General features: G+C 58.7%; 6 protein-coding genes across 6 annotated transcripts; 1 reads left to right on the top strand and 5 right to left on the bottom strand.

Annotated features, from left to right (window-relative positions):
• Positions 1 to 44: 44 nt before the first annotated feature.
• Positions 45 to 4,603, bottom strand: B0H18DRAFT_959994 (uncharacterized protein; the record flags this gene model as incomplete). The annotated part of the gene is made up of 16 exons (XM_048042894.1): positions 45 to 116; positions 229 to 447; positions 638 to 767; positions 1,045 to 1,096; positions 1,230 to 1,932; positions 2,083 to 2,119; positions 2,212 to 2,290; positions 2,543 to 2,699; positions 2,759 to 2,849; positions 2,908 to 3,015; positions 3,065 to 3,278; positions 3,511 to 3,716; positions 3,920 to 4,173; positions 4,225 to 4,304; positions 4,364 to 4,473; positions 4,527 to 4,603. The coding sequence occupies 16 exons, from the start codon at positions 4,601 to 4,603 to the stop codon at positions 45 to 47; spliced, it is 2,589 nt and encodes an 862-aa protein (XP_047886406.1).
• Positions 4,604 to 5,753: 1,150 nt separating this feature from the next.
• On the bottom strand, positions 5,754 to 9,590 carry B0H18DRAFT_959993 (uncharacterized protein; the record flags this gene model as incomplete). Its single annotated transcript, XM_048042893.1, has 13 exons — positions 5,754 to 5,982; positions 6,038 to 6,097; positions 6,225 to 6,283; positions 6,723 to 6,818; positions 7,132 to 7,194; positions 7,253 to 7,343; positions 7,400 to 7,507; positions 7,557 to 7,892; positions 8,173 to 8,185; positions 8,341 to 8,359; positions 8,426 to 9,058; positions 9,117 to 9,293; positions 9,513 to 9,590. The coding sequence occupies 13 exons, from the start codon at positions 9,588 to 9,590 to the stop codon at positions 5,754 to 5,756; spliced, it is 1,962 nt and encodes a 653-aa protein (XP_047886405.1).
• Positions 9,591 to 12,927: 3,337 nt separating this feature from the next.
• On the top strand, positions 12,928 to 13,803 carry B0H18DRAFT_959992 (uncharacterized protein; the record flags this gene model as incomplete). The annotated part of the gene is made up of 4 exons (XM_048042892.1): positions 12,928 to 13,089; positions 13,156 to 13,275; positions 13,329 to 13,452; positions 13,508 to 13,803. 4 exons carry the CDS (start codon positions 12,928 to 12,930, stop codon positions 13,801 to 13,803), a joined length of 702 nt encoding a protein of 233 aa, XP_047886404.1.
• A 1,041-nt stretch (positions 13,804 to 14,844) lies between these two features.
• Positions 14,845 to 15,544, bottom strand: B0H18DRAFT_959991 (uncharacterized protein; the record flags this gene model as incomplete). The annotated part of the gene is made up of 4 exons (XM_048042891.1): positions 14,845 to 15,108; positions 15,160 to 15,239; positions 15,299 to 15,414; positions 15,468 to 15,544. 4 exons carry the CDS (start codon positions 15,542 to 15,544, stop codon positions 14,845 to 14,847), a joined length of 537 nt encoding a protein of 178 aa, XP_047886403.1.
• A 1,205-nt stretch (positions 15,545 to 16,749) lies between these two features.
• B0H18DRAFT_1046330 (uncharacterized protein) lies at positions 16,750 to 19,242 on the bottom strand (the record flags this gene model as incomplete). The annotated part of the gene is made up of 6 exons (XM_048030788.1): positions 18,509 to 19,242; positions 17,369 to 18,461; positions 17,304 to 17,339; positions 17,124 to 17,262; positions 16,998 to 17,097; positions 16,750 to 16,809 (listed from the first exon to the last, which is right to left on the bottom strand). Coding segments are annotated over exons 1-5 (2,004 nt in total), but the record flags the coding sequence as incomplete, so codon positions are not given.
• A 747-nt stretch (positions 19,243 to 19,989) lies between these two features.
• On the bottom strand, positions 19,990 to 20,257 carry B0H18DRAFT_1046329 (uncharacterized protein). The gene has a single exon (XM_048030787.1). It carries the CDS (start codon positions 20,239 to 20,241, stop codon positions 20,068 to 20,070), a length of 174 nt encoding a protein of 57 aa, XP_047886401.1. The 5' UTR covers positions 20,242 to 20,257; the 3' UTR covers positions 19,990 to 20,067.
• Positions 20,258 to 22,126: the final 1,869 nt, after the last annotated feature.

Here is a 22,126-nt window from a genome sequence, read left to right as displayed (position 1 = left end):
AACGACTATACACTACCGACTATTATATGTAAAACCTACCGCATTCAGCGCGATGACCAATTCACCGAGAACAGCTTCGCGTCCATCTCCATGCCAAAGTTGCTCGTCGCCTCGTCCTATAACGATCGACATCAGCGCCCAAACCCCTGTACGAGCACGGCGGAACCGAGACTGACGAGGATGATGATGCGGCTGTTCTTCGCCAACGCCCGACAGCGCCAACATCACGTTCTCGCCAACGGGGTAGTTGCTCCCCTCGTCGCCGACGAGAGCTTCCGCTGCGGCGTTATGCGCCTCGTCCTTCGGCAGCAGCCACGTCCGCTGGAGGGCAGAGATCAATTCCGCATCCGTGCGGGTGCCCTCTGGGTCTCTACGGGAATTGAGGAGCACGTTGTCTTGCGGGATGAAAGCAAGGCTGTCTTCAGCCCGATATTTTGCGTGTCCACGCTGTCGATCTCCAGGCGATGTTGACCGTGCTGCATGAAAAACGTCAATCTGAGGAGGCCCCCCGCACGAAGAGCAACGTACCGGAACAGCGCCTACATGAGCGAGCACTTTCCTGCGCCTGGGCGACCCACAATGCCGATCCAGCCGACAGGATGAGCACGAAGGAATGGACCATTGGAGATGCACGCACCTTCTCCCCTGGGCGCACGGCGAAGCTCACTTGCTTCAGGACGAGCGGAAGACCTCCGTGGTCGACATCCTTGAAATCGATGCCCCCTTCTCTGGCGATGAGACGGGCGTGTCGTTCGGCTTCGTGTAGTCTCCGTCAGACGGCAGATCGGTGTAGTACGTGTCAAACAGCTCGTCGTCGACCACTGTCGCGGAGAGCAAGACACTGACGTCGAGGGCGAGCGCGCGGAGAGCAAGGGCGCAGAGGCACGGCACGACCGCCAGGGTGATGGGGAAGGTGAGCGGGAGCCCGAACGGCCGCGGGATCAAGAGAAGTCAGTGCCGATGCTGAACAACGTGGCCTTCACACACGCTCTTTGTAACCGTGCCACCGTGTCCATGAGCGTCGACCCGGAACGACTTACTCACTTCACCAGCCCATCCTCGACAGACTGCAGCTCCGGAATGGAAGCACACCGACCTGAACCACGGGTGCGGGCACGCCCGCAGCTAGGTAAGGAATTCTCTGTGCCTGTATGAGCTCGCGGAGGTGGTGGCAGCCGGGCGTGACGGGTCATCCGACGTAAGAATTGATACAAGAGGGCAGGAATAACACGAGGTTATCGACTCGGGCTCAGTGTAGAGGACAGAGGACAGCAGGATGGGTGATAAAGACTGAAAGGGCGACTTGAAGAATGCAGGGAGAAGGAAGGCGTCGTCAGAGCGGTCGACGCCGAGCTGCAGCTGCCGAAGGAGAACCAAGAATTGGGTGATGGTCAATGCCGATGAGGAGATGGCCGACCCGCTGCTAGGCACGGACGATGAGGATCGCTTGCAACACATCCACGTCCTGTGGCTTCCGCCTGCATGCTTGCCCGCTTCGACCTCGTGCCTTCCCTTAGCAAGCGCACGCTCATCCTCGCAGTCTTTCGAATCAAACAAGCTGGCGAAGAGCTCTCGCTGTGATCGGCTCCTACGAGCCTGCGATTGAAGGGTGGGTGCCTCGTCCATCGGGAAGAGCGGACCGTGCATGCTTGTTACCACTTCGGAGAACCGCACCGTGCGGCTGAGACTCTGCGCGAACTCGTGCTGGAGGGCAGAGAGGCACGCATTGCTCAATCTGTACGACAGGACGATGTCGACCTTGCTCGGGCTGATCGTCTGGCTGAACCTGGCCGTGAATCGCGCGACGTCGAGGACGAGGATGTCGCTGAGTAGGTCGAGCAGAGCGCTCAGCCACTGCTGGGTCGCGATGACCATGTAGTGGGCCCTGTTCTCTACGTCAAGGCCGTGCTCCGTCTTCCGAACGAATCTGCCCTGCACGGGCATACGTTCCCGGGTACGACTGTGTCATTCCGGTGCGATACTCACCTCTTCTCCGTATGCACGGACGGCGCTAATGCCAGTCAACGATTCTGCGCGTATCATTGTGAGCGAGGGAAGAGTGGAAATACTGGAGCAGCGTACCTGCATCAGCTCAGGCTGCGCTTCCTCGGGCTCCTTGCTTGCACCGAGTGCAGTGGACTCGTCGACAATTACTCACGGCCAATCGCCCCAGACCGTAGAGTGTGATATCCTGCGTGGCCGAGCGGTCACCTGTCTGCCATCTCCGCCTTGAGCACGCTCTGCACCTCATACGCGAACCGGGTCGTCCCGCGCTCGACCCTACGGCTCACTGCATCCAGCGCGCGCAGGCGACGAATTGCAGCAGTGAGAAGCGCACAGACAAACACACTGAGAAACTACGCCACAGCGAGTAGGTTCGCTCTACCGCTCACCAAGAGCGGGAGCTCACCATCCGGTCATCAACGCATGGTCGAAACCAAAACGGACGACCGGAGCGAGACGGAGGCGACGGACGGGCGGGCGAGGCGTGGAGCCAGTCCAAGGAAACAACCCCGTGTAGACCTCGATGCGAAGGAAGCACCAGATCGTTTCGTCTTGCGTTGCCAACGCAAGACGAAACGATATGGTTCAAGGATAGCAATGCCTCCCGTATACGGGGGCTGCAGTTCGGGTATCTTCGCAGCAAGCGATGTCTTCGCCAGCGCATCCGGGGCGGCAAGTACATGGTAAGGGGCTTGCTGTCCGTCGAGGAAAACGAGTTAGTATCGAACGAGAGATTGCATTTCACACTGCGCACCTCTTCTTCGCGCCCGGGCGTAGCCCTCCTACGGTACCGCTCCACTGGCTGCGCGACTTGGAGCTCGCCGCCCTTTGTCTCTGTTGCTTTGCTGCGACACAGACGCGCCCGCTACGCTGCGATCGCTGAGACTGACTCGCGCTACTGACACTATCCTGTCCACGACCGAGGGCGTGAAACGGAGGTGGTCGTCGCCTTGGATCTGTGGGTCGGTTTCGGGTGGCGGTGAATCCGCCATCGATATCGGCGACAGTCTCCTGCGTATAGGTCAGCTTTGCGTTGCGTGAGGACACGCAGAGAACGCACTTACAATTCCCCGCATAGAAGCGACCCGTCCCGCCGACGTTCCGCAAGGATTCGTCGCGCCGACACCCTATGTCGGCTCCCATGTCGACCTGGCGGACGGCCTCGCGGGCTAAGCCGCCGTGCTCCAACCCGCCAGCTGGCGGGTCCCTTCGTTCCAGGTAGGCCTCGGACGGACAGTGACGGCGACGGCGGGGGTGCGATGGGGCTGCTGCAGCTGCGGGATGGTGGACGCCGTGAGCGTTGCGCGTCGTCGGACTGAAGCGCTGAGGTTGCGGGGCGTGAGAGCATGACGTAATTCGTCATTAGCGCCGCGAGATCCTCATGTCGAATTCGAAAACATCGGCACCTCGAGTCGCGCGCGGAGGAGCTTGGACAGCCAGATGGTGGATCGGACTCGTCACCTCAGGTCGTCGCAGCACAGAAAGGATGTCTTGATGTCAACGCACGCCTTCGAGCTTCGCCGATCAACGCGCGCACGCCCGATGCCAGCTGGAGCGAGCGGAGGACGTGCGCGAGCTTCTTCTGCATCATAGCGACGACAGTGAAGACAAGATGCCCGAGATGTGCATGATGTCGTCCCACTGGCATTCGTACACGTTCGTCGCTCGCGCGCAGCCGCGCAAATGCGACGTCAGTGACACAAGGGGCATGGCTGAGGTGTAGGAGCAGAGGTCCTCGGGTTGTATTGAAACACATTAAATCATAATTACAGTATTACGGCGAGATTCGATGCGCGACGTAGCGATTGCGCTTGTGGAAAGAGAAGAGGGTGAGAGGAGCAAGGGAAGAAAGGGAGGGAAGGGAAAAAGATCAAGGCCTCTCGAAATCCAGGAAACAGTGATCCTCTACATGTACTTCGTGACTGAGACAAAAGCAGCCGTAGCCTTGTAGGAGAGATAAAGAGCGACGAGGTACAAAACGATGACGCCACAGGCGTGGCGCCAGGACGGCATGGTGCTCTGCGAGCTAACAACGCCCTGCGAGATAGCGCCGTCGCCACTCCCTCCGAAGCAATGGCACACAAGCGTACGGAAACTCTCGTCATCGTACATGGTCACCGAGTGCACCCTGTCCGCCACTTCATCGGACCAATAAACGGTCAATGTAGACTATAGCACAACAACTCAGTGACTGAGCCATTGAACCGGCTGCGCGCTCACCTCTTGGACAACGATTTGAACGTTCCATGAGCCGATCGGCCTTCCTCGCACCTCGCGAGGCCCGCAGCAGAAGAAGGCATCTGCGGGAGGCAGCCGTCAGTGGCGGGCCGAGAGCAACGAGTTGGAAGGGCAGACTCACAACGACCGCCAGGGAGAGGTATGAAGACCAGGTGTCCAGGCCTCATGATGCTCCCGCCGCCAACAGTTGCGACCAGTCGATATTCCGCCACATAGAAGACAAGAATTCTTCTGTCAACTGATGCTCAGCGGTACAACTCATGAAGGAAGGGCGACCAACTCACTTGTCGGGGAGCCTCCCAGAGCGGACGACGACGACGTTATCGGAGAGGGCGCTGACCGAGGGAGAAGGGGAGGACATGGGGCTTGCTTTCCTACACGTTGGTCGACTTCGCCTTCGCTTTATATACTCATGTGGCGCAGGCTTGCATTGTCTGCTGAGCGGCGGCTCGCGATCGAATATCTTGACGTAGAAGTGGATGGCGACAGCCTCCGTTTCATTGGAAAGCGTCGACGTCCTCGCACGTATCAACGCCCTTTATCTGCATTCGCAGCGGGGGAGGGGGGTGGAGTCCGGCCAGGCGTTCATTGCGACCAAGAAGGCGCAGATGTTCGCTCGCCGATGTCACCACTGGGGGTCTCCGGCAACGGTCCAGCAAAGCGAGGAGTCTTCGACGACGACGGCAGAGAAGGCGGATTCGAGCGCCGAGCCGTGCCAGATCGTGACGATTAGTTGCTCGGGCTCCCACTTTTGACGGAGATATCCTTGGTGTGGTCGGCGAGAAGACAGTCAAGGGCGCACAACTCGCGACGCCAATTCGTCCCGTAGAGGTCGTGCGTTCGCAAAGAACCAACTCGCCCGCAAACTCGTCCGTCCGTACATCCGCTCACTCATCCGTCTGTTCATTCGCCCGCCCGCCGGTTCATCTGGCTGCTCGAGGCGAATCGAGCATGCGAGGTCAGACGCGATGCGGACGTTGGTCACGGGCACCTGCACGCACGGCTTCTGCGGGGTGGGTCACACTCGGTTGATTCATCGACCATGTTCTTGCAAAACGGGGACAGCAGGGCCTAATGTCGAGAATCGGTTGTCGGCCTCTTGAGATATCTTCGTTGCAATATCGAAGGGACCATCGCGCGTACAGCGTTCATTGGGCTCTAGACGGCACACATCGCTGATACTTAATGGTGCTAAGCATCTTCAAGCCTTCGTGGGGTAGAATGTTGGAGCCCGGAGGGTCGGCATCTCGTGGAAACGGTGAGGTTGACTCAACTGCTCATAAATGAGCAGGAGCTCCCCGGCTCAAATAACAACGCATGGTCGAAACCAAAGCGGACGTCTGTTGTACCAGAATTGAGGCATAGAGAGGGGCTGAGGTGGACATAGCAGAGCACGAATGCTGTTGAAAGAGACCAGAGGTCGGCGTAGGACGGGAGGACGGGGCGGGCGCACAAGCGCTCAAGGCGACTCTGGCCGGACCTCCGGTGCCGTACTAGACGCCAACAAGCGCTTACACATCCCAGACGAGGACGATGATGCGGCTGTTCTTCGCCAACGCCCGATAGAGCACCAACATCCGCTTCTCGCCAGCGGAGTAGTTGCTCTCCTCGTCGCCGACGAGAGAGTCCAGACTGAACTTCGCCTCCGCCACGGCGTCATGCGCCCCGTTCTGCGGCAGTAGCCACGTCGGCTGGATGGCAGAGATCAATTGCGCATCCGTGCGGGTGCCCTCTGAGTCTCTACGGGAATATTGATCAGGCATCGTCAACGTGGTGTGCATGACAGTGGACGTACAGGTTCTGACGGAGTGTTCCCTTGAAGAGCACGTTGTCTTGCGGGACGAGAGCAAGGCGGCTGCGCACGCAGTGTCTTCAGCCCGATATAGCGCGCGTCCACGCCGTCGATCTCCAGGCGATGTTCACCGTGCTGCATTAGAGAAAACATCAATCTGAGGATGCGCGCCGCACGAAGAGCAGCGTACCTAAACAGCGCGTGCATGAGCAAGCGCTTTCCTGCGCCTGTGCGACCTACGATGCCGATCTAGCCGACTGGATGAGCGCGAATGAAGGGATCATCGGAGATGCACGTACCTCCCCCCCGGGCGCACAGCGAAGCTCACTTGCTTCAGGACGAGCGGAAGATCTCTGGGGTCGACATCTTTAAAATCAATATCCCCTTCTCTGGCGATGAGTCGGGCGTGTCATCGGCTTCGTGTGGTATCCGTCAGACGGCAGCTCGGTGCAGTACGTGTCAAACAGCTCGTCGTCGAAGGCGAGCGCGCGGAGGGCGAGGGTGCAGAGGCACGGCGCGTCCGCCAGGGTGATGGGGAAGGAGGGGGAACCCAAGCGGCAGCGGGAGTCAGAGAGGGATCAGGAGAAGTCAGTGCCCGTGTCGAACAACGTGGCCTTCACTTGTGACCTTTGGAACTTGGAACTGTGCCGCCATGTCCATCATGGGGCGTCGACACAGAACGACCTACTCGCTTCACCGGCCCATCCTTGACAGACCGCAGTTCCGAGCCGACCTGAACAACGGGTGCGGGCACGTCCGCGGCTAGGTGAGGAATTCTCTGAGCCTGTATGGGAGCTCGCGGAGGCGGTGGCAGCCGGGCGTAACGGATGATCCGACGTAAGAAACGACACGAGAGGGCGGGGATAACACGAGTGTCTTATCGACTCGGGCTCAGTGTGGAGGACAGAGGGACGGCAGGATGGGCAATAAAGACTGAGAGCGCGACTTGAGGGAGGGCATGAACAACGACCAGGAGCAGGTTCGCTCTACCGCTCATCAAGAGCAGGAGCTCACCGCCCGGTCATCAACGCATGGTCGAAACCAAAACGGACGACCGGGGCGAGACGGAGGCGACGGACGGGCTGCAGTTCGGATACCTTCGCACGAAGCGTCGCTATCACCCGCGCATTCGGCGCGGCAAGTACGTGGTAAGGTGTTTGCTATCCATCGAGGACGACAGGTGAGCATCGAATGGAGGAGACATCTCACACCACGCACCTCTTCTTCGCGCCCTGGCATGGCCCTCCTACGGTACCGCTCCACCGACTGCGTGACTTGAAGCTCGCCGCCCTTGTCTTCTGTCGCTTTGCTGCGACAACGACGCGCCCTACGCTGCGATCGCTGAGAATGACCCGCGCAGCTGACACTATCCCGTCCACGATCGAGGGCGTGAAACGAGGGTGGTCGTCGCCTTGGACCTGTGGGTCGATTTCGGGTGGCGGTGAATCCGCCATCGATATCGGCGACAGTCTCCTGCGTATAGGTCAGCTTTGCGTTGCGTGAGGACACGCAGAGAACGCACTTACAATTCCCCGCATAGAAGCGACCCGTCCCGCCGACGTTCCGCAAGGATTCGTCGCGCCGACACCCTATGTCGGCTCCCATGTCGACCTGGCGGACGGCCTCGCGGGCTAAGCCGCCGCGCTTCAACCCGCCAGCTGGCGGGTCCCTTCGTTCCAGGTAGGCCTCGGACGGACAGTGACGGCGACGGCGGGGGTGCGACGGGGCTGCAGCTGCGGGATGGTGGACGCCGTGAGCGTTGAGCGCCGCCGCATGTAGCACGACGGGCTGCAAGTCGTCGGAGGTTGCGAGGCGTGAGAGGATGACGTAAGTCGGCATTAGCGCCGCGACATCCTTACTAGTATGTCGATCGCGAATTCGAAAACATAGAGCATCGACGCCCCGAGTCGCGCGCGGAGGAGCTGCTTAGTGGGAGAAGAGCTATCGACATTGCGAGCTGGTGTTGTCCGTAGGCGTAACGGAGAAACAATATTGGTCTACGCCGTGCCATCGAAGAAAGTAAACGAGTATAGACGTTTCGCGGCGGGTGCGTTGCACTCGCACGTAGTACAATCTGATAGTATACACACTGCGAAGCTGCCTCGGTACTCTACACGTCGCGCATTGCACCAACCTACCCAGCGGCATGTACTGTGTATTGTCTCCAAAATCGAAGGCACTATAGTGTCATTACGAGATCTCCGTGCGATGTCCAACATTGGGACCAGAGGGTGCCATGATCGGTGCAGTTATATTCACTGTAGCACCGTGGCCGTCGTTGCCTTCGCTAGGCTCACTGGACATACAAGCCGCTTGATGGGTCGTCTAACAGGTAACAGGGTTCATACCAGTCATCAGCGGGGGAAACATAAGTCATGGACATGAACTTACGCCAAGATCATCGCGATCATCGACACTGCCCAACTGCCTCCTAACCTTGGCAACGAACGCTGATATATCCAGTTCAAGAGCGGCCAAGGAGCGCACACCAGCGCCGGCGCGTAGGTCATCCATCTCACTGCGAAGTTTGGCGAGATCGACTGCTACCTCCTTCCGGAATGCCCGCTCGGCTTCCAATGTGTTGCGAAGTTCGTACATCTCGCTCTCGAGTCTGCGGACATCACTGCACAGGCCATCTAGGGCCTCCTCCGCAGTGCTGCGGAGACGAGATCCCTCCTGGCTCAGAAGATCGGTCTCGACATGACTTTGCGAGTCATTTGAATGCGAAGACGATCCAGTTACTGAGGTGGCGATAGGTGTGCGCGGCTGAGCACGCTTGCGGGGCTGGCTTGCGCTGCTGCGAACCCTTGCGACCCTTTTCGCTGCTTTCACTGCGTTCTTGCGCTTGGGCTTTGCGGGGCTGGTCATACGCTTCGTTCGAGGCAAACCGTCCTGTACGCGGACTGCCGAGTAGATCTTGTTGTTGGACTCGATGCCAGTAACTGTGGCCTCGGGAGCGTGGTTGATTGTGTATGTGCCGACAAGGTCCTTATCGACGCTGACCAAATTGTTGATGAGATATGGCTTGTGTCCAAAATTCAGCACATCATTGAATGCGGCGTAAGGACGAGCAAACACTCACCTGAAGCGAGCAGGGTGTGCGCCGGCCCTTTGAGCAGAAGTCGCAACGCTTCCGTCTCCCAGAGATCGTGCAAATGAACGGTGTGATTTCACTGGGGCCCTTCCCAACCTTCGCTGCCCGTTTTTGTGCCCATTCCTCAGCACGCTTGCAGTAATCACATCTATAGTCGCCGTGGAACTAACGGAGAACGTTGTGAACGGCACAACAAGTGTGAACGTATGGTACACTGACCTTGATGTTCACTTGGCGCCGCTCCTCCGCACGTTCTGGGCTGTCGACATCGCTCTCCTCGAGTTCATCCACGTCTTCATCTGCGGCATGACCCTCCTCCTCCTCCTCCTCCTCCTCCTCCTCCTCCTCCTCCTCCTCCTCCTCCTCCTCCTCCTCCCTCATTACCTTCGCCATCGCCATGTTTGCCTCCTTCATCTTCGTGGCAATACTGCTGGACACGACGTGGTTTGAGGATCCAATCATGATATCGAGGCGACCGGAGACTAGGAGACGGTGAGGTGCCGGGCAACAAGTCTCAGGGTGCGTCGCCGGCAGTGCGTCCGAGTTCGTGCACTTTCACCGATGTGATTATCCTAGATCTAGATCGAAGACCACTGATCGGTACGTCGCTACTAAATAAGTGTACACGGGCCCAGTACTTGCTTTATCGACTGGCATTGATTCGCAATCATTCCTTCGCCCATTTATTCGTTCGCCCATTCGTTCGCCCATTCGCTCGCCTTTCCGTTCGCCCGTTCGCTCGCGCACCCATCCACGGAACAAGTCAGGGCACCTCGGGCAGGCGCGATCAATATCCTGGGCATAATGTATAGACACCGCAGGATCCGCCGCTACATTCTTGTCAAAGTAATGATAGGAGAACAAATGTATACGTAGGGGACGGAAGAATTCGTCGACGCGAATTATGGCATTTGGTTGCTGCTTGAAAGCTCGACGGCCGAGTCCTACATCCTGCAGAAATAGGTCTTCGTCCGACCGCCGCGCTGCCCATCTGAGTCTTGCCGCTTGCCTTTGTTCGTCTCTTGACTACTTCCCAGCGATGCCGTAGAACACGCAGGCGCAGCAATAGCATCCTGCAACATCGTGATGGAATTTCCGCGCTCCCACTACCCTTCCTGCGGCAGACTCGGGACTGGGGGCACGTACGGCGGCTACAACGTCGGCTTATGAGGGCGATAGACAGGGTTTGCAGCTTCGGCATACGCCTGAGCGGGGTACCACGAATGGGCTTGCATGGGGTTGACAGCATACAACGCGTGCCCGGGCTGCAGGACCGGAGGAGCGAGCTCTGGAGGATGTCTCTAAGTTCGAAGGCAGGCCTAAGGTGTGCGAAGCTATGGGGAGTGCTGACTGGGATCGTTCTGCCGCTCGGTTTCCGGTTCTTGTCTTGCTGGAGCTGAGAAGCTCCGTGGACAACTAGAGGCCCGATGGGTAGGCCACATTCTCATCCTGTTCGTCGTCGGCGGTACTGGACGCCCTGCGTGTTGGATGTTGCATGAGGCCTTGAGTACGTGATCAGACCGGAAACTTCCCGAGGGCCCGTATTCCCCATGTGCACCGACATGATCTGTTCCGTGTTGCGCAGGCGTCAAGAGGAGGTTCGAGCTCGAGAAGCTGCTGTCCGAGTCGCCGTCCTCGCTTGCGTCAAGGGAAACGTCCAGAGCAGACGAGGGACCACCCTTCAGCCGTATTTTTCCTTGCGCCTCGTCAGTCCAACCGCTATAGTTCAAGATGAAAACTAAACATTACCTGCGGGCGTACAGGCGTGGACTGTGCTCCCTCAATGCACGCATCCTCTCTGGCGACCCTCAGCCCATTGGTACGGTAAAATCCATCCATATGCCGCCGATTCACGTTGGATTGCCCCTGGATGGTCTGTTGCTCCGCGAAGGATAGCATCTCCTTGCTGCCCAGGTCGATTAGAGCCTCGAGTTTCGTGACGACGACGGCGGCGGCGAGTACGGGTGCTGCGCGGGTCTGCGCGGGTCGTGCGGAATCTCTGCGTCGCCTTGGATGACTGCGCGCGAGCAGCAGTAGTCAGCGACTGCTGCATAGCGAGGGGAGGGAGAACGGAGGGAGCGGACTACGCACTGGGGCGCAAGAAGGCAGATGCCTTGTCGAGGTTGCCACCGAGATGTTGCGTAGGACGCCGTTGGATTGCGAACAGATCCGGTGGTATGCGCTCAGGACGACTATGAGGAACCTGCGCACCCACATCCAGTGGTCACTTCACCGTCACATGCCCAACGATAAGAACTGACCTGGTGTACGACACCGCCACCCGGCTGCTATGCCACCGCGCCGCCTCCACCTCCGCTCAGTCCCCGTGCACACGTACACAGATCGACGCAGCTGCGCTCAACCCGCCTGTCATCGCCAACTGTATCTTAGCCATCAGTTCATGCAGCGCCAGCATACGTACGCACCTCTCGCATCGCCCACATACACGTCCGCATGGCGTCAATACTGGGACGCGCTCTTCATCGCGCTCCTTCCCCGCCCGCTCATGTTCGCTGTCCATGGGCATTCGAGATGTCGGCGGGCTCGTCTCGGCTGCGCGCGTCGACCTGGCATCGCGGTGAGCACGGGAGGGGCAAGGGCAAGGCGGTGGGATGGCGACGAGCAGAAATTGCAGCAGGCGATGGCGTGACTGGTCGACTGGTGGAGGACGCGGTCGAGATACTACAATAGCACCTGCGCAGGCGGCGGGCGCTCCGGGTGTGCGCCCTCTCGCGGCGCAGGGACGTTGCACGCAGGCTGCACGAGGACGAGGACGTGTTGTGCGCGGACAGTGGCAGTATGACGGAGTGTACCTGGAGGCAGCGAAACGTAATTTGATCGCCTCTGTGCACTACTCCACTCGCCTCCCCATCCAGCCTTGCAGGCCCGAGCTAGTAAGCTCCCCGAGTGCGGATATGCAACCACTGTAGTGGCTAGAGGATCCCCGCGCTCACATTGGCGAGTACTGCGTACGCCGGTTGCGTCCGGTTCGCGGCTTGTCTTCATCGGCGCGTTGGTCTTCGCGGCGCGCACATGCCCAAGGTTGGAGTCTCGCTGTTTGACCGGATGAAAGCCAGCACTGACGTCGGTAACGGGCGTAGCGAAGGGGGAAACTTTTACTTAGCAGTAGGAGGGGGTGAGGTGCCGGTCAACAAGCCTCATCCTCAGGGCGCGTCGCCAGCGCCACTTTCACCGTTGAGTAAGCAGTTGCCCGCTAACTATTAAGTCCGAGGAGGAGGCTTTCGCGCCACACGCGTGACGCTCGTGCAACATCGCGTAGCATGTCTTTTTCGTCCAGCTTGCGGATTACTCGTCTTCTGGGCTCCGCGACGCTATTTCTCGACCCCATGGGTCAAAAACGGTCGGATGGAGGTGTCGAGAAAGCGAAATTGACGGCCTAAAAGTGTGAGGAAGGTCGTCGACGTGGGTGCGGGGCCCGCGCCCGTCTGTGTAAGTTGTATACGGTAGTAAGTAGTGATCAATAGAATATGATTGAGTTGATCCATATGTCCTGGCTGATCTCAGTGACAAGCTGGGTAGTCTGGCAGGCCGTCTGAACGTTCTGAGAATCCTACCTGACGACTTAGCATTGAAAATCGAGGCCAGAAGGGCAGCGAAAAGGCACGAAGGTGTGACTTTGGAACTGTACTGCATTGTCCACACCTCTCAGCCAGGTGGATCTGCGCATCCATCAACAGATTCGTACGCAGACAAAGCAGCACATGCTGGCGTGACTATATAAGATTCGACCGGCTGGAGAGTCGGTGTCCCTCAACTCTCACCTGGCAATTGTCGAAGGATGGCCACTCCCCGATGGCTCCAGCTCACCAACCCGCGTTACTTATCCGATGATGAACTGGAAAACATCAGTTCTGCAGCCTCCCTGCTTGTGACTTTATCCCCTGTCGACATTACTGGAATCCCGGCACATGTCACCTATTGCCAGGTCATTGGGGTGCTGGTGAGCCACTGATTCAATTCATTCATGCTCAACAGAGTCTTGAATACTCATTGACAATTACGGCAGCACCGCATCCGGTTGCTCTGTAACTATTTCACTTATGCCCTCGAGTGGCTGGACATTGTCGAAGATCGCGTTGAGATCGATTGGAATGTCGCTGATCGTCCCTATGAACGTCACGAATGGGTGAGTGCCCTCGAGTGATCTTCTTGGGCAGAGAGCTTATGTCGGCGAGCCAGAACAGTGCTGTCCTCGCGCAAGCGACCGCCATGACGCACCCTCACGTGTACAGAGAGCCCGGACCCCCTCGGGCGGGGCAGTTGAGCCGCGAATGGAGGCGCCACCTCCGACACAATTTGTCCGGTAAGTGAAGTCTCCTTGGCTCAATACTGTCTGTCCTAACGTTATATACCCTTAGACTTCATGCGCATCAACCTTGGCTACTTTGCCCATACTACGACTACTATTCACGTTGTCCAGGTCTTCGAAAGGGTGGGTAAAATTAAATTCAATGCTGTGTACAACATACTGACGCACCGAGGATCTCAGCGTGCTTGGGGCATACGCTTCTTAGTTGAAGGGAACATCAATGGGGAACAGCGATCAAACATCACAGTCAATGCTCTGGAACACTTGTCGCTGGACCTCTCGACTGCTGTGCCGGCAATCCGGCGTGCACGCTCTATGCGTGAGCTAGGCTCGGATTACTACTGAGCGAGTTATGAGACTGTCTATGCCTTGTCCTTTTCAAGTTCACAACACGCTGTAATCTACATCTCTTTATGTTGTCTCTTTCAGTTAAGAAGGCTGCTCTCACTATCAATGTATGCGTCGCTCTCAGTCGCACGTAGTGACGCTAAGCGCGCGCCGAGTGAAAACAAATGTGTATGCACCATCGATGCGGCGGTGGCTCGGAGGTCGCGTCCGCACCAGGCGAGCCGACATGGCTAGAGTCAAACGCAGACCGATACGGATCGAGCATCTTATGGCAACGCACGTACTGCTCGTTAGTATCGCGGATGAGCATCCCGACGCACCTATACCCCTTCCTGAACCTATTCAGCGTGCTATGGACCTTGAACCTCACCTCCGCCATCCTCCCCGGCCTCTGCGCCCTGCTCTGCTCTGCTCCTTCCATCGAACCACCCGCTCCGCGACCCACCCGCACGCCTCGCCCACCGCATCTGCACACGCACCCAACAATTCACTGCAGCCGAGGCCGAGCAGGTAGAAGAAGGTCTCCGTCGCCTCGGGGCTATCGGTACGTCGCTACTAATCGAAATCGTCCGCCAGTAGACGCCCACATGCACGCCTTCGAGCTTCGCCGATCAACGCGCGCACGCGCGATGGGAGCGGAGGACGCGCGCGAGCGGAGGCCGAGCTTGTCTGGGTCACAGCGACGACAATGAGGACAACATGCTCGAAATATGCATGCCGTCGTCCCACTGGCACTCGCACACGTTCGTCGCTCGCGCACGGCCGCGCAAGCGCAGCGTCAGTGGCACAAGGGGCATGGCTGAGGTGTAGGAGCGAAGGTCCTCGGGTTGTATTCTAAATTACTACGGCGTGATTCGATGGGCAATGCGGTGATTGTGCTAGAGGAAAGAGAGGAGGGGAGGAGGAGGGGAAGGAAGGGAACGGAGGGAACGGAAAGGAAGGGGAGGAACGGAAGAGAAGGGAACGGAAAGGAAAGGAGGGGAGGGAAAATGAAAACAATTGAACTAAGACCTCGAAGATCCAGGAAACGGTGATCATCTACATGTACTTCGTGAACGAGACATAAGCAGCAGTAGCCTTGTAGGAGAGATAAAGAGCGACGAGGTATGCAACGATGACGCCACAGGCGTGGCGCCAGGACGGCCTGGTGCTCTGCGAGCTAACAACGCCCTGCGAGATAGCGCCGTCGCCACTCCCTCCGAAGCAGTGGTACATAAGCGTACGGAAACTCTCGTCGTCGTACATGGTCACCGAGTAGACCCTGTCCGCCACTTCATCGTACCAATAAACGGTCAATGTGGGCTATAACACAACAACTTAGTGACTGAGCCATTGAACCGGCTGCGCGCTCACCTCTTGGACAACGATTTGAACGTTCCATGAGCCGATCGGCCTTCCTCGCACCTCGCGAGGCCCGCAGCAGAAGAAGGCATCTGCGGGAGGTAGCCGTCAGTGGCGGATCGACAGCAAAGAATCGGAAGGGCAGGCTCACAACGACCGCCAGGGAGAGGGATGAAGACGAGGCGTCCAGGCCTCATGATGCGAGCGCCGTCTATAGTTACGACCCCTCCTATTCGGTAATCCGCCACATAGAAGACGAATATCCCTCTGTCAACTGATGCTCAGCGCTATAATTTATGAGGGAAGGGCAACCAACTTACTTGTCGGGGCGCCTCCCAGAGCGGACGACGACGACATTATCGGAGAGGGTGCTGAACGAGGGAGAAGGGGAGGACATGGGGCTTGCTTGACTGCACGTTGGTCGACTTCGCCTTCGCTTTATATACTCATGTGGCACAGGCTTGCATTGTCTGCTGAGCGGCGGCTCGCGATCGAATATCTTGACGTAGAAGTGGATGGCGACAGCCTCCGTTTCATTGGAAAGCGTCGACGTCCTCGCACGTATCAACGCCCTTTATCTGCATTCGCAGCGGGGGAGGGGGGTGGAGTCCGGCCAGGCGTTCATTGCGACCAAGAAGGCGCAGATGTTCGCTCGCCGATGTCACCACTGGGGGTCTCCGGCAACGGTCCAGCAAAGCGAGGAGTCTTCGACGACGACGGCAGAGAAGGCGGATTCGAGCGCCGAGCCGTGCCAGATCGTGACGATTAGTTGCTCGGGCTCCCACTTTTGACGGAGATATCCTTGGTGTGGTCGGCGAGAAGACAGTCAAGGGCGCACAACTCGCGACGCCAATTCGTCCCGTAGAGGTCGTGCGTTCGCAAAGAACCAACTCGCCCGCAAACTCGTCCGTCCGTACATCCGCTCACTCATCCGTCTGTTCATTCGCCCGCCCGCCGGTTCGTCCGTCCGCTCGAGGCAAATTGAGCATGCGAGGTCAGACGCGGTGCGTACGTTGGTCGCGGGCATGGATCTGAGGCGTCAGGAGATGTGAACTGCTCTGGTCGCATCAGACCCACCTGTGCAGTTCCTGCACGCACGGCTACGGCGGGGTAGGTCACACGCGAGTGATTCGTCGACCATGTTTTTGCAAAACGGGGACAGCAGGGCCTATTATCGAGAATCGGTTGTCAGCCCTTTGATGTCTTCGGTACAACATCGAAGGGACCATCGCGCGTACAGCGTTCATCGGGCTCTAGGCGGCACACATCGCTGATACTTAATGGTGCTAAGCATCTTCAAGCCTTCGTGGGGTAGAATGTTGGAGCCCGGAGGGTCGGCATCTCGTGAAAACGGTGAGGTTCACTCAACTGCTCATACAAGAGCAGGAGTTCCCCTGTAGCGTCCCTTAATCCTCGGGCCCGGTATGCGCTGTACCCAGTCTCTATTCAGAGGGACTGTCTACACGTAGCATACATGGGGCGATGAGGATGGTAAAGGACTGAGGTCTCATAGGTGCGCTGGCGTGCCATACGAGCCCTCGAACAAACAAGAACAATCATACGAGATAAGATATACCGTAACGGGAATATCCGTTACACCCTCCCCCACTGGACACGACCACGGGTCCCAGAGATAACCAGAGAAACAAAGAAAGAGGAAATGAAATGAAAAGGAAAGTACATGCTACCACACAACGGTGGTAGCAATAGGCCAGACCGAGGTGGTGCCATACTGTAGACAACGACAAGCTACTTCGTGTCAGTGAGCAGCATGGCCGTCCACTCTCGTCATACATAACTCAATGGAGTTATGCAGCCCGGAATGATGATAGCAACCCAGGTCGGAGAACTGTGAATTCTCCAGATACATCATGGATGATGGTGATGGGACCAGTGAGGGTGGTCGCAACCCGAGCTGTAATGTACTCGCATTCGCCAGCGAGCTCAGCACTCCCTGAGTCGATGCGCGACCATACTGGATGTGACCAATCGGTGGTGGTATCGGAATGCAGGGTAATGATACTGGCACGAGTACCACGAGGTACTCGCTTCTCGAATCACCGTCAACTTCCTCATCGTGGACGTCGACGGGGAAGCCCAACGTCTGCGCGTGGGCTGCAGAACGATCAGATACATCGGTCGAGCAATAAGCTCACCGATTGTACCGCGATGCATCGTCATGCCGGGTGCAGCTCGTAATACATCCATAGGCCATTGGTACCACCGTCATACGTGGTGACTGCCACGACAACCACGTTGATTGTCGTGATCGTCACAGGTGGTGGTAGTGGGATAGGAGGTGGTGAATGCGCAGCGAGTACCTTGAGGTACTCGTTGTTTGATCCACTGCTAAGCACCTCAGCGTAGATGTCGAGCGAGGAACTCGTCGTCTGCGCGTGAGCTGTGAAGATGTCGGATACATCGGACGAGCAGACTCGCTCGCCGATCGTACCGCAATGCCTAGCCGTGCCGGGAGCAACCTGTAGGTCGCCCCGTGGTCTGCCCGTACCACCATTGTGCACGGTGATTGCCACGACAACCAGTGTGGTTGTCGTGGCCGTCGATAGTGGTGATGACGGTGTAAGGGGTGGCGATATAAGCGGGGGAGGTACGTCCAGTACGGGCGTACTTTTGTCTTCCGAGCACGGAAGCTTGTCTTCCTTGCCTACGCCGTGCCCTTCCCCCTCTCTTCCTTCTGTCTGACCTTCCTCCTCTGCCTCTCCTGCCTCTGCAATCTCCTCCACCTCCACCTCGACCCCGCCCTGATCCTCCGTCCGTCCTGCACTCGATCTTCGGGGTGCGTGCACGAGCTCCGACTCGTGACGCCTCTCGTAGTCGCCACCGATGTCGGGGGCCGCGAAGGAGGTGATGGGGAGTTTGGTAGGGGTCCCTAGGATCGAACCCTCGATGAGAACTGTGAAGTTCTCGTCGGGTTGACGGTCGGACAGCCGTTCTGGTCGGTCGGAGTCCGTAAGCGCCGGCTGCTGCACTGTCGGTAGTGCAGTAGTCGCCTCGCAATCCCGAACTCGCGTGTTCGTTGGGGCTACGCAAGCGTCGGGCTGCGCACTCGCAGAGGCGCCGGGGTCGCGAAGACGGTGGTGACTGCTCAACAAGTCGGGATTGAGGTCCAACACTTCGTCGAGCAGGTCAAGGTCGTATTGCGGGCCTGTCAGTTGAACAGCGAGGTGTTCAGCTGTCTTGACGCTACCGGGGGCTCGCACTTCCGGTTGGGAGTACAAGTCTTCCCGGAATGCGGCCGCGCGCGATTGGGGGCTGCTGGATCTGTCGTCGAGGTGAACCCACGACTCTGCCAGCTGAACCAAAGGAGGTTCAGCTGCACTGGGCCAGTCAGGGCCTGCACTTCCGTGAGGACGTGCAGGCCGTGTTGCGTTGTGGGTGGACGAGCGATATAGCTGCCAGACAAGAAGTCAGGGGCAATCGACGAGGGGTGGTCATAAGCCCCGTGTACGTCTAGCGGCAGGCTAGACGTACGCGCTGCACAACGGACGGTCGACGCTGGATGGGGCATCTCTGACCTGCATCGCTGCTGATCCATCATGCCGCCTTGCGCATTGAAATGTACGACCTCGCGGTCGTCCTCTAATACTGGCGCGCGGCCTTGCGTATCGGAAAGCACGACCAATAGGTCGTCCGGCAGCGTGAACATGCCGTCCTCTTGGCCAGCCATGCGTACGACGAACTTCACGTTCGTCGCTACGCTTGTTGGTATGGGCGCGGGCAAGGGATGAAGTGTCGAGGTGGGTACGTCCATCTGGGGCGTACCCGCTACTCGACATCCGGTCGTGGGATGGTGAGGCACGTCGGACGTGCAGTACTGCACGTCCGCCATGTCGTATTGCGAGATGAGTGGGACGACCGCGAGGTCGTCCCGCAGCACGGATGCACTGCCGTGCGGGACATTGGGTACGACTTCGCAGTCGTCCCTGGGGGCGGAGGTGCCATCTTCATGGTCCGTAGTGCGCACGACGAACTCCATGTTCGTCGACACGCACGCTGGCGCGGGCACTGACACAGGCGGAGGCGAGTTGAGTACGTCCAGTAAGGGCGTACCTGTATTTTGCGAGCCTTCCTGCTCGCTTTCTCTACTCGCCCCGCACCCTTCCTCCCCCTGACCCTTCGTCCGTTCCTCGCACCCTTCTTGTTCCTTCGGGATCTCCTTGCAGCCTCCACTATCCGCGTTCCTCGTGGTCCGCTCGGCCTTGCAGCTCGGCGCTGGGCTTGAACGCGCGGTGTTCAAGTCCTGAGTCGCGCTGCTGGGTAGCATGTCGCCAAAGCCGCGGTAGCGGTCGCCAGAGTGAATGCGCGAACCGAAAGTGGTGAGGTGAGGAGCCGGGGAGGGAGGAAGTGGCGATTTGGTACCGCGAGGTACCAGGTCGTCGGCTGCCACTGACTGGGCTGGCATTAAGTCAACCAGCCAGTTGCGAACGCGAGTTCGCACTCGCGTGGCGGCGCGCGCGTCTGGCTCGCCAGACGGGCGCTCGAGGTGGCTGCCCAGAGAGTGGAAGAGGTCAAGAACGAGGGTTCGGTGGTGGCGGTCGAGTGTAGTGCGGTGGGCGCTAGCGCTCGGGTCGCTCGCCACGGGCTCGTGACACCCAACGCCTGTAGCGTTGAGCGCGTCGCGCGTCGCGTCGAGCAGGCTGCTCGTCGTGGCAGGCACGTCGTCCGATAATAATAATACATTTTTTGTGTCGCGGCTCATCTCTGAGCGCGCGACGGGTGTATCTACACGTACGGGTTCGTCCCCGCTGTACACAGTACTATTATGGTACTGTGTGCCTATGCCCTCCCGAGTGCGGAGATGCGTCGACTCAACGCACCACTCGTTCAGCTCGGATGCGAGCTCGATGACGGACGTGTCGAGCTCGGCGCGTGCATCATCCTTCGGGGTGATGCCTGGCTTCATCGCTTGGGCCGGGGCACCTTGGGATGGTGCCTCCAGGTGGCATTGAGCAGACCCGACGGCGATCTCGGGCTGCTGAGAGCACTGTGCGTACCCGACTTCGCCGTGGCGAATGACGGGTCCCGGTACGGCCTGAAGGTCGTCCCGAGATGTGAGCGTAATGTCATCTCCATGATCACAAGTGATCATGAAGGCGGAGATGAAGAGACGGTGGCCCGACGAGCCGTGGGTGTTGCGCGCGACAGGTTCTTCGTTCACCGTGACGCTCGCTAGCGTGGGCACGGACACGAGCATGGGTGCAGCAGGCGTCGAGGTAAGTACGTCCGCCGAGAGCGTACTTGTACTTCTCGACCCTCTGTGCCAGTGCTTGCCGGTAGCGTGTATATCGAGCCATGAATTCGACGTACCCTCTACGTCGCGACTGTCGTTCGTGACCGAGCAGGGTACGTAGATTGTGGGATGGCGCTCGGTCGTCGTCTCGCTTTGCCAATTGAAGAGTACGACCGCGAGGTCGTACCGTAATGGGAGTGGAGACGGTAGCGAGGAACTCGAACGCTCGGGTACGACCTCAAGGTCGTTCTGGGGCATGATTGTATTGTGTTCGTGGCCAGCGGTGCGCACGACAATCTCCGTGTTCGTCGATACGCACGCTTCAAGTTTCGAACCCGCTACTCGACAGCTAATGAAAGCTGTCTGGGAAACGTCGGACGTGCAGCGCTGCGCGTCCGCCGTGTCGCCTTGCAGATTGGATGGTACGACCGCGAGGTCGTCCCGTATCGCAAGTGTACTGCCTCGAGAAGTGGCGGGTATGACCATCAGGTCGTCCCGCAACACGAAAGTGCCGTCTTCATGGCCTGCGGCACGCACAACGACCTCTTCACTGATCGATCCTTCGTGTGGGTCGGTCATGACAGGTCGGGACAAGGCGGGCACGCAGCACCGTGCATCCGCCGTGTCGTCTTGCGAAGTGGACGGAACGACCGCGAGGTTGTCCCGCAACGTGTACCTGCCGTTTCCGTGACCAGTAGTGCGCACGACAGCCTTCTCGTTCGTCGACATGCACACTGGCTCGGGTACTAGCGAGAGAACCGGGGAAGGACTGGGTACGTCCAGTATGGACATACCATCGAGCTTCGAGTTCGCTACGCGACGGCTGGTGAATGCTCGATGGGGCACTTCGGACGTGCAATGCTGCGCGTCCGCCGTGCCGCCTAGCGGAATAGACGGTACGACCGCGAGGTCGTCCCGTGTTACAGGCATACCGCCTCGAGGGGCGGGGGGTACGACCCTTAGGTCGTCCCGCAACACATACATGCCATCTTCGTGGCCAGCAGTGCGTACGACGGACTTCTCGTTCGTCGATACGCCTGCTGGCGCGGGCATTGGGGATGGAGGTATCGAGACAGGTACGTCCATCGAGGACGTACCTTCACTGGTCGGTACAGTGTGCTGGTCGGTCAGCAAAGGTCGGGACGTGTCCGATATGCGGGACTGAACGTCCACTGTGTCGCTTTGCGACGGTGGTGGTACGACCATAAGGTCGTCCCGTAGCACAACCGGGGCGATGGGCACGACCATTAGGTCGTCCCGCAACGCGTACATGCCGTCTCCATGGCCTGCGACACGCACGACGACCTCTGTGGTCGTCGATACGTGTGCCGGTGTGGGCATTGGAGAAGGAGGCGGTGGCGAGTGGGATACGCTCAACACGGGCGTACCTGCGTCCATTGAGCCTCTGTGCTCGTTCTTCTTGCTCGCCCCACACCCTTCCCCCTCCTCTCTCTTCCTCATCTCCCTGGTTCCTGTTCGCTCCCCGTTCTGCACGTTCTTCTCGACCTTGTTGCTCGGCGCTGGACTTGCACGCGCGTCGTACGAGTCCTGGGCCGCGCGGCTCTGTTGCGTGTCGCCAGAACCTTCGAGGGTCGAACAGATGGTGCCGGGGTCGAGGACAGAGCTTCTCGAGTCCGAAGCGAGGTTCCGAGAGTCGAGGATCGTGGTCATATAGGAAGTAGATCGCGGTCTGGCACCGTGAGGTGCCAGATCATTGGGCGCCGCCAG

Source organism: Fomitopsis serialis, assembly GCF_022376445.1.
Source record: "Fomitopsis serialis strain Sig1Antser10 chromosome Unknown B0H18scaffold_168, whole genome shotgun sequence".
NCBI lineage: Eukaryota > Fungi > Basidiomycota > Agaricomycetes > Polyporales > Fomitopsidaceae > Fomitopsis > Fomitopsis serialis.
Note: the sequence above shows the minus strand (reverse complement) of the source record. Positions and strands in the feature narration are given on the sequence as shown.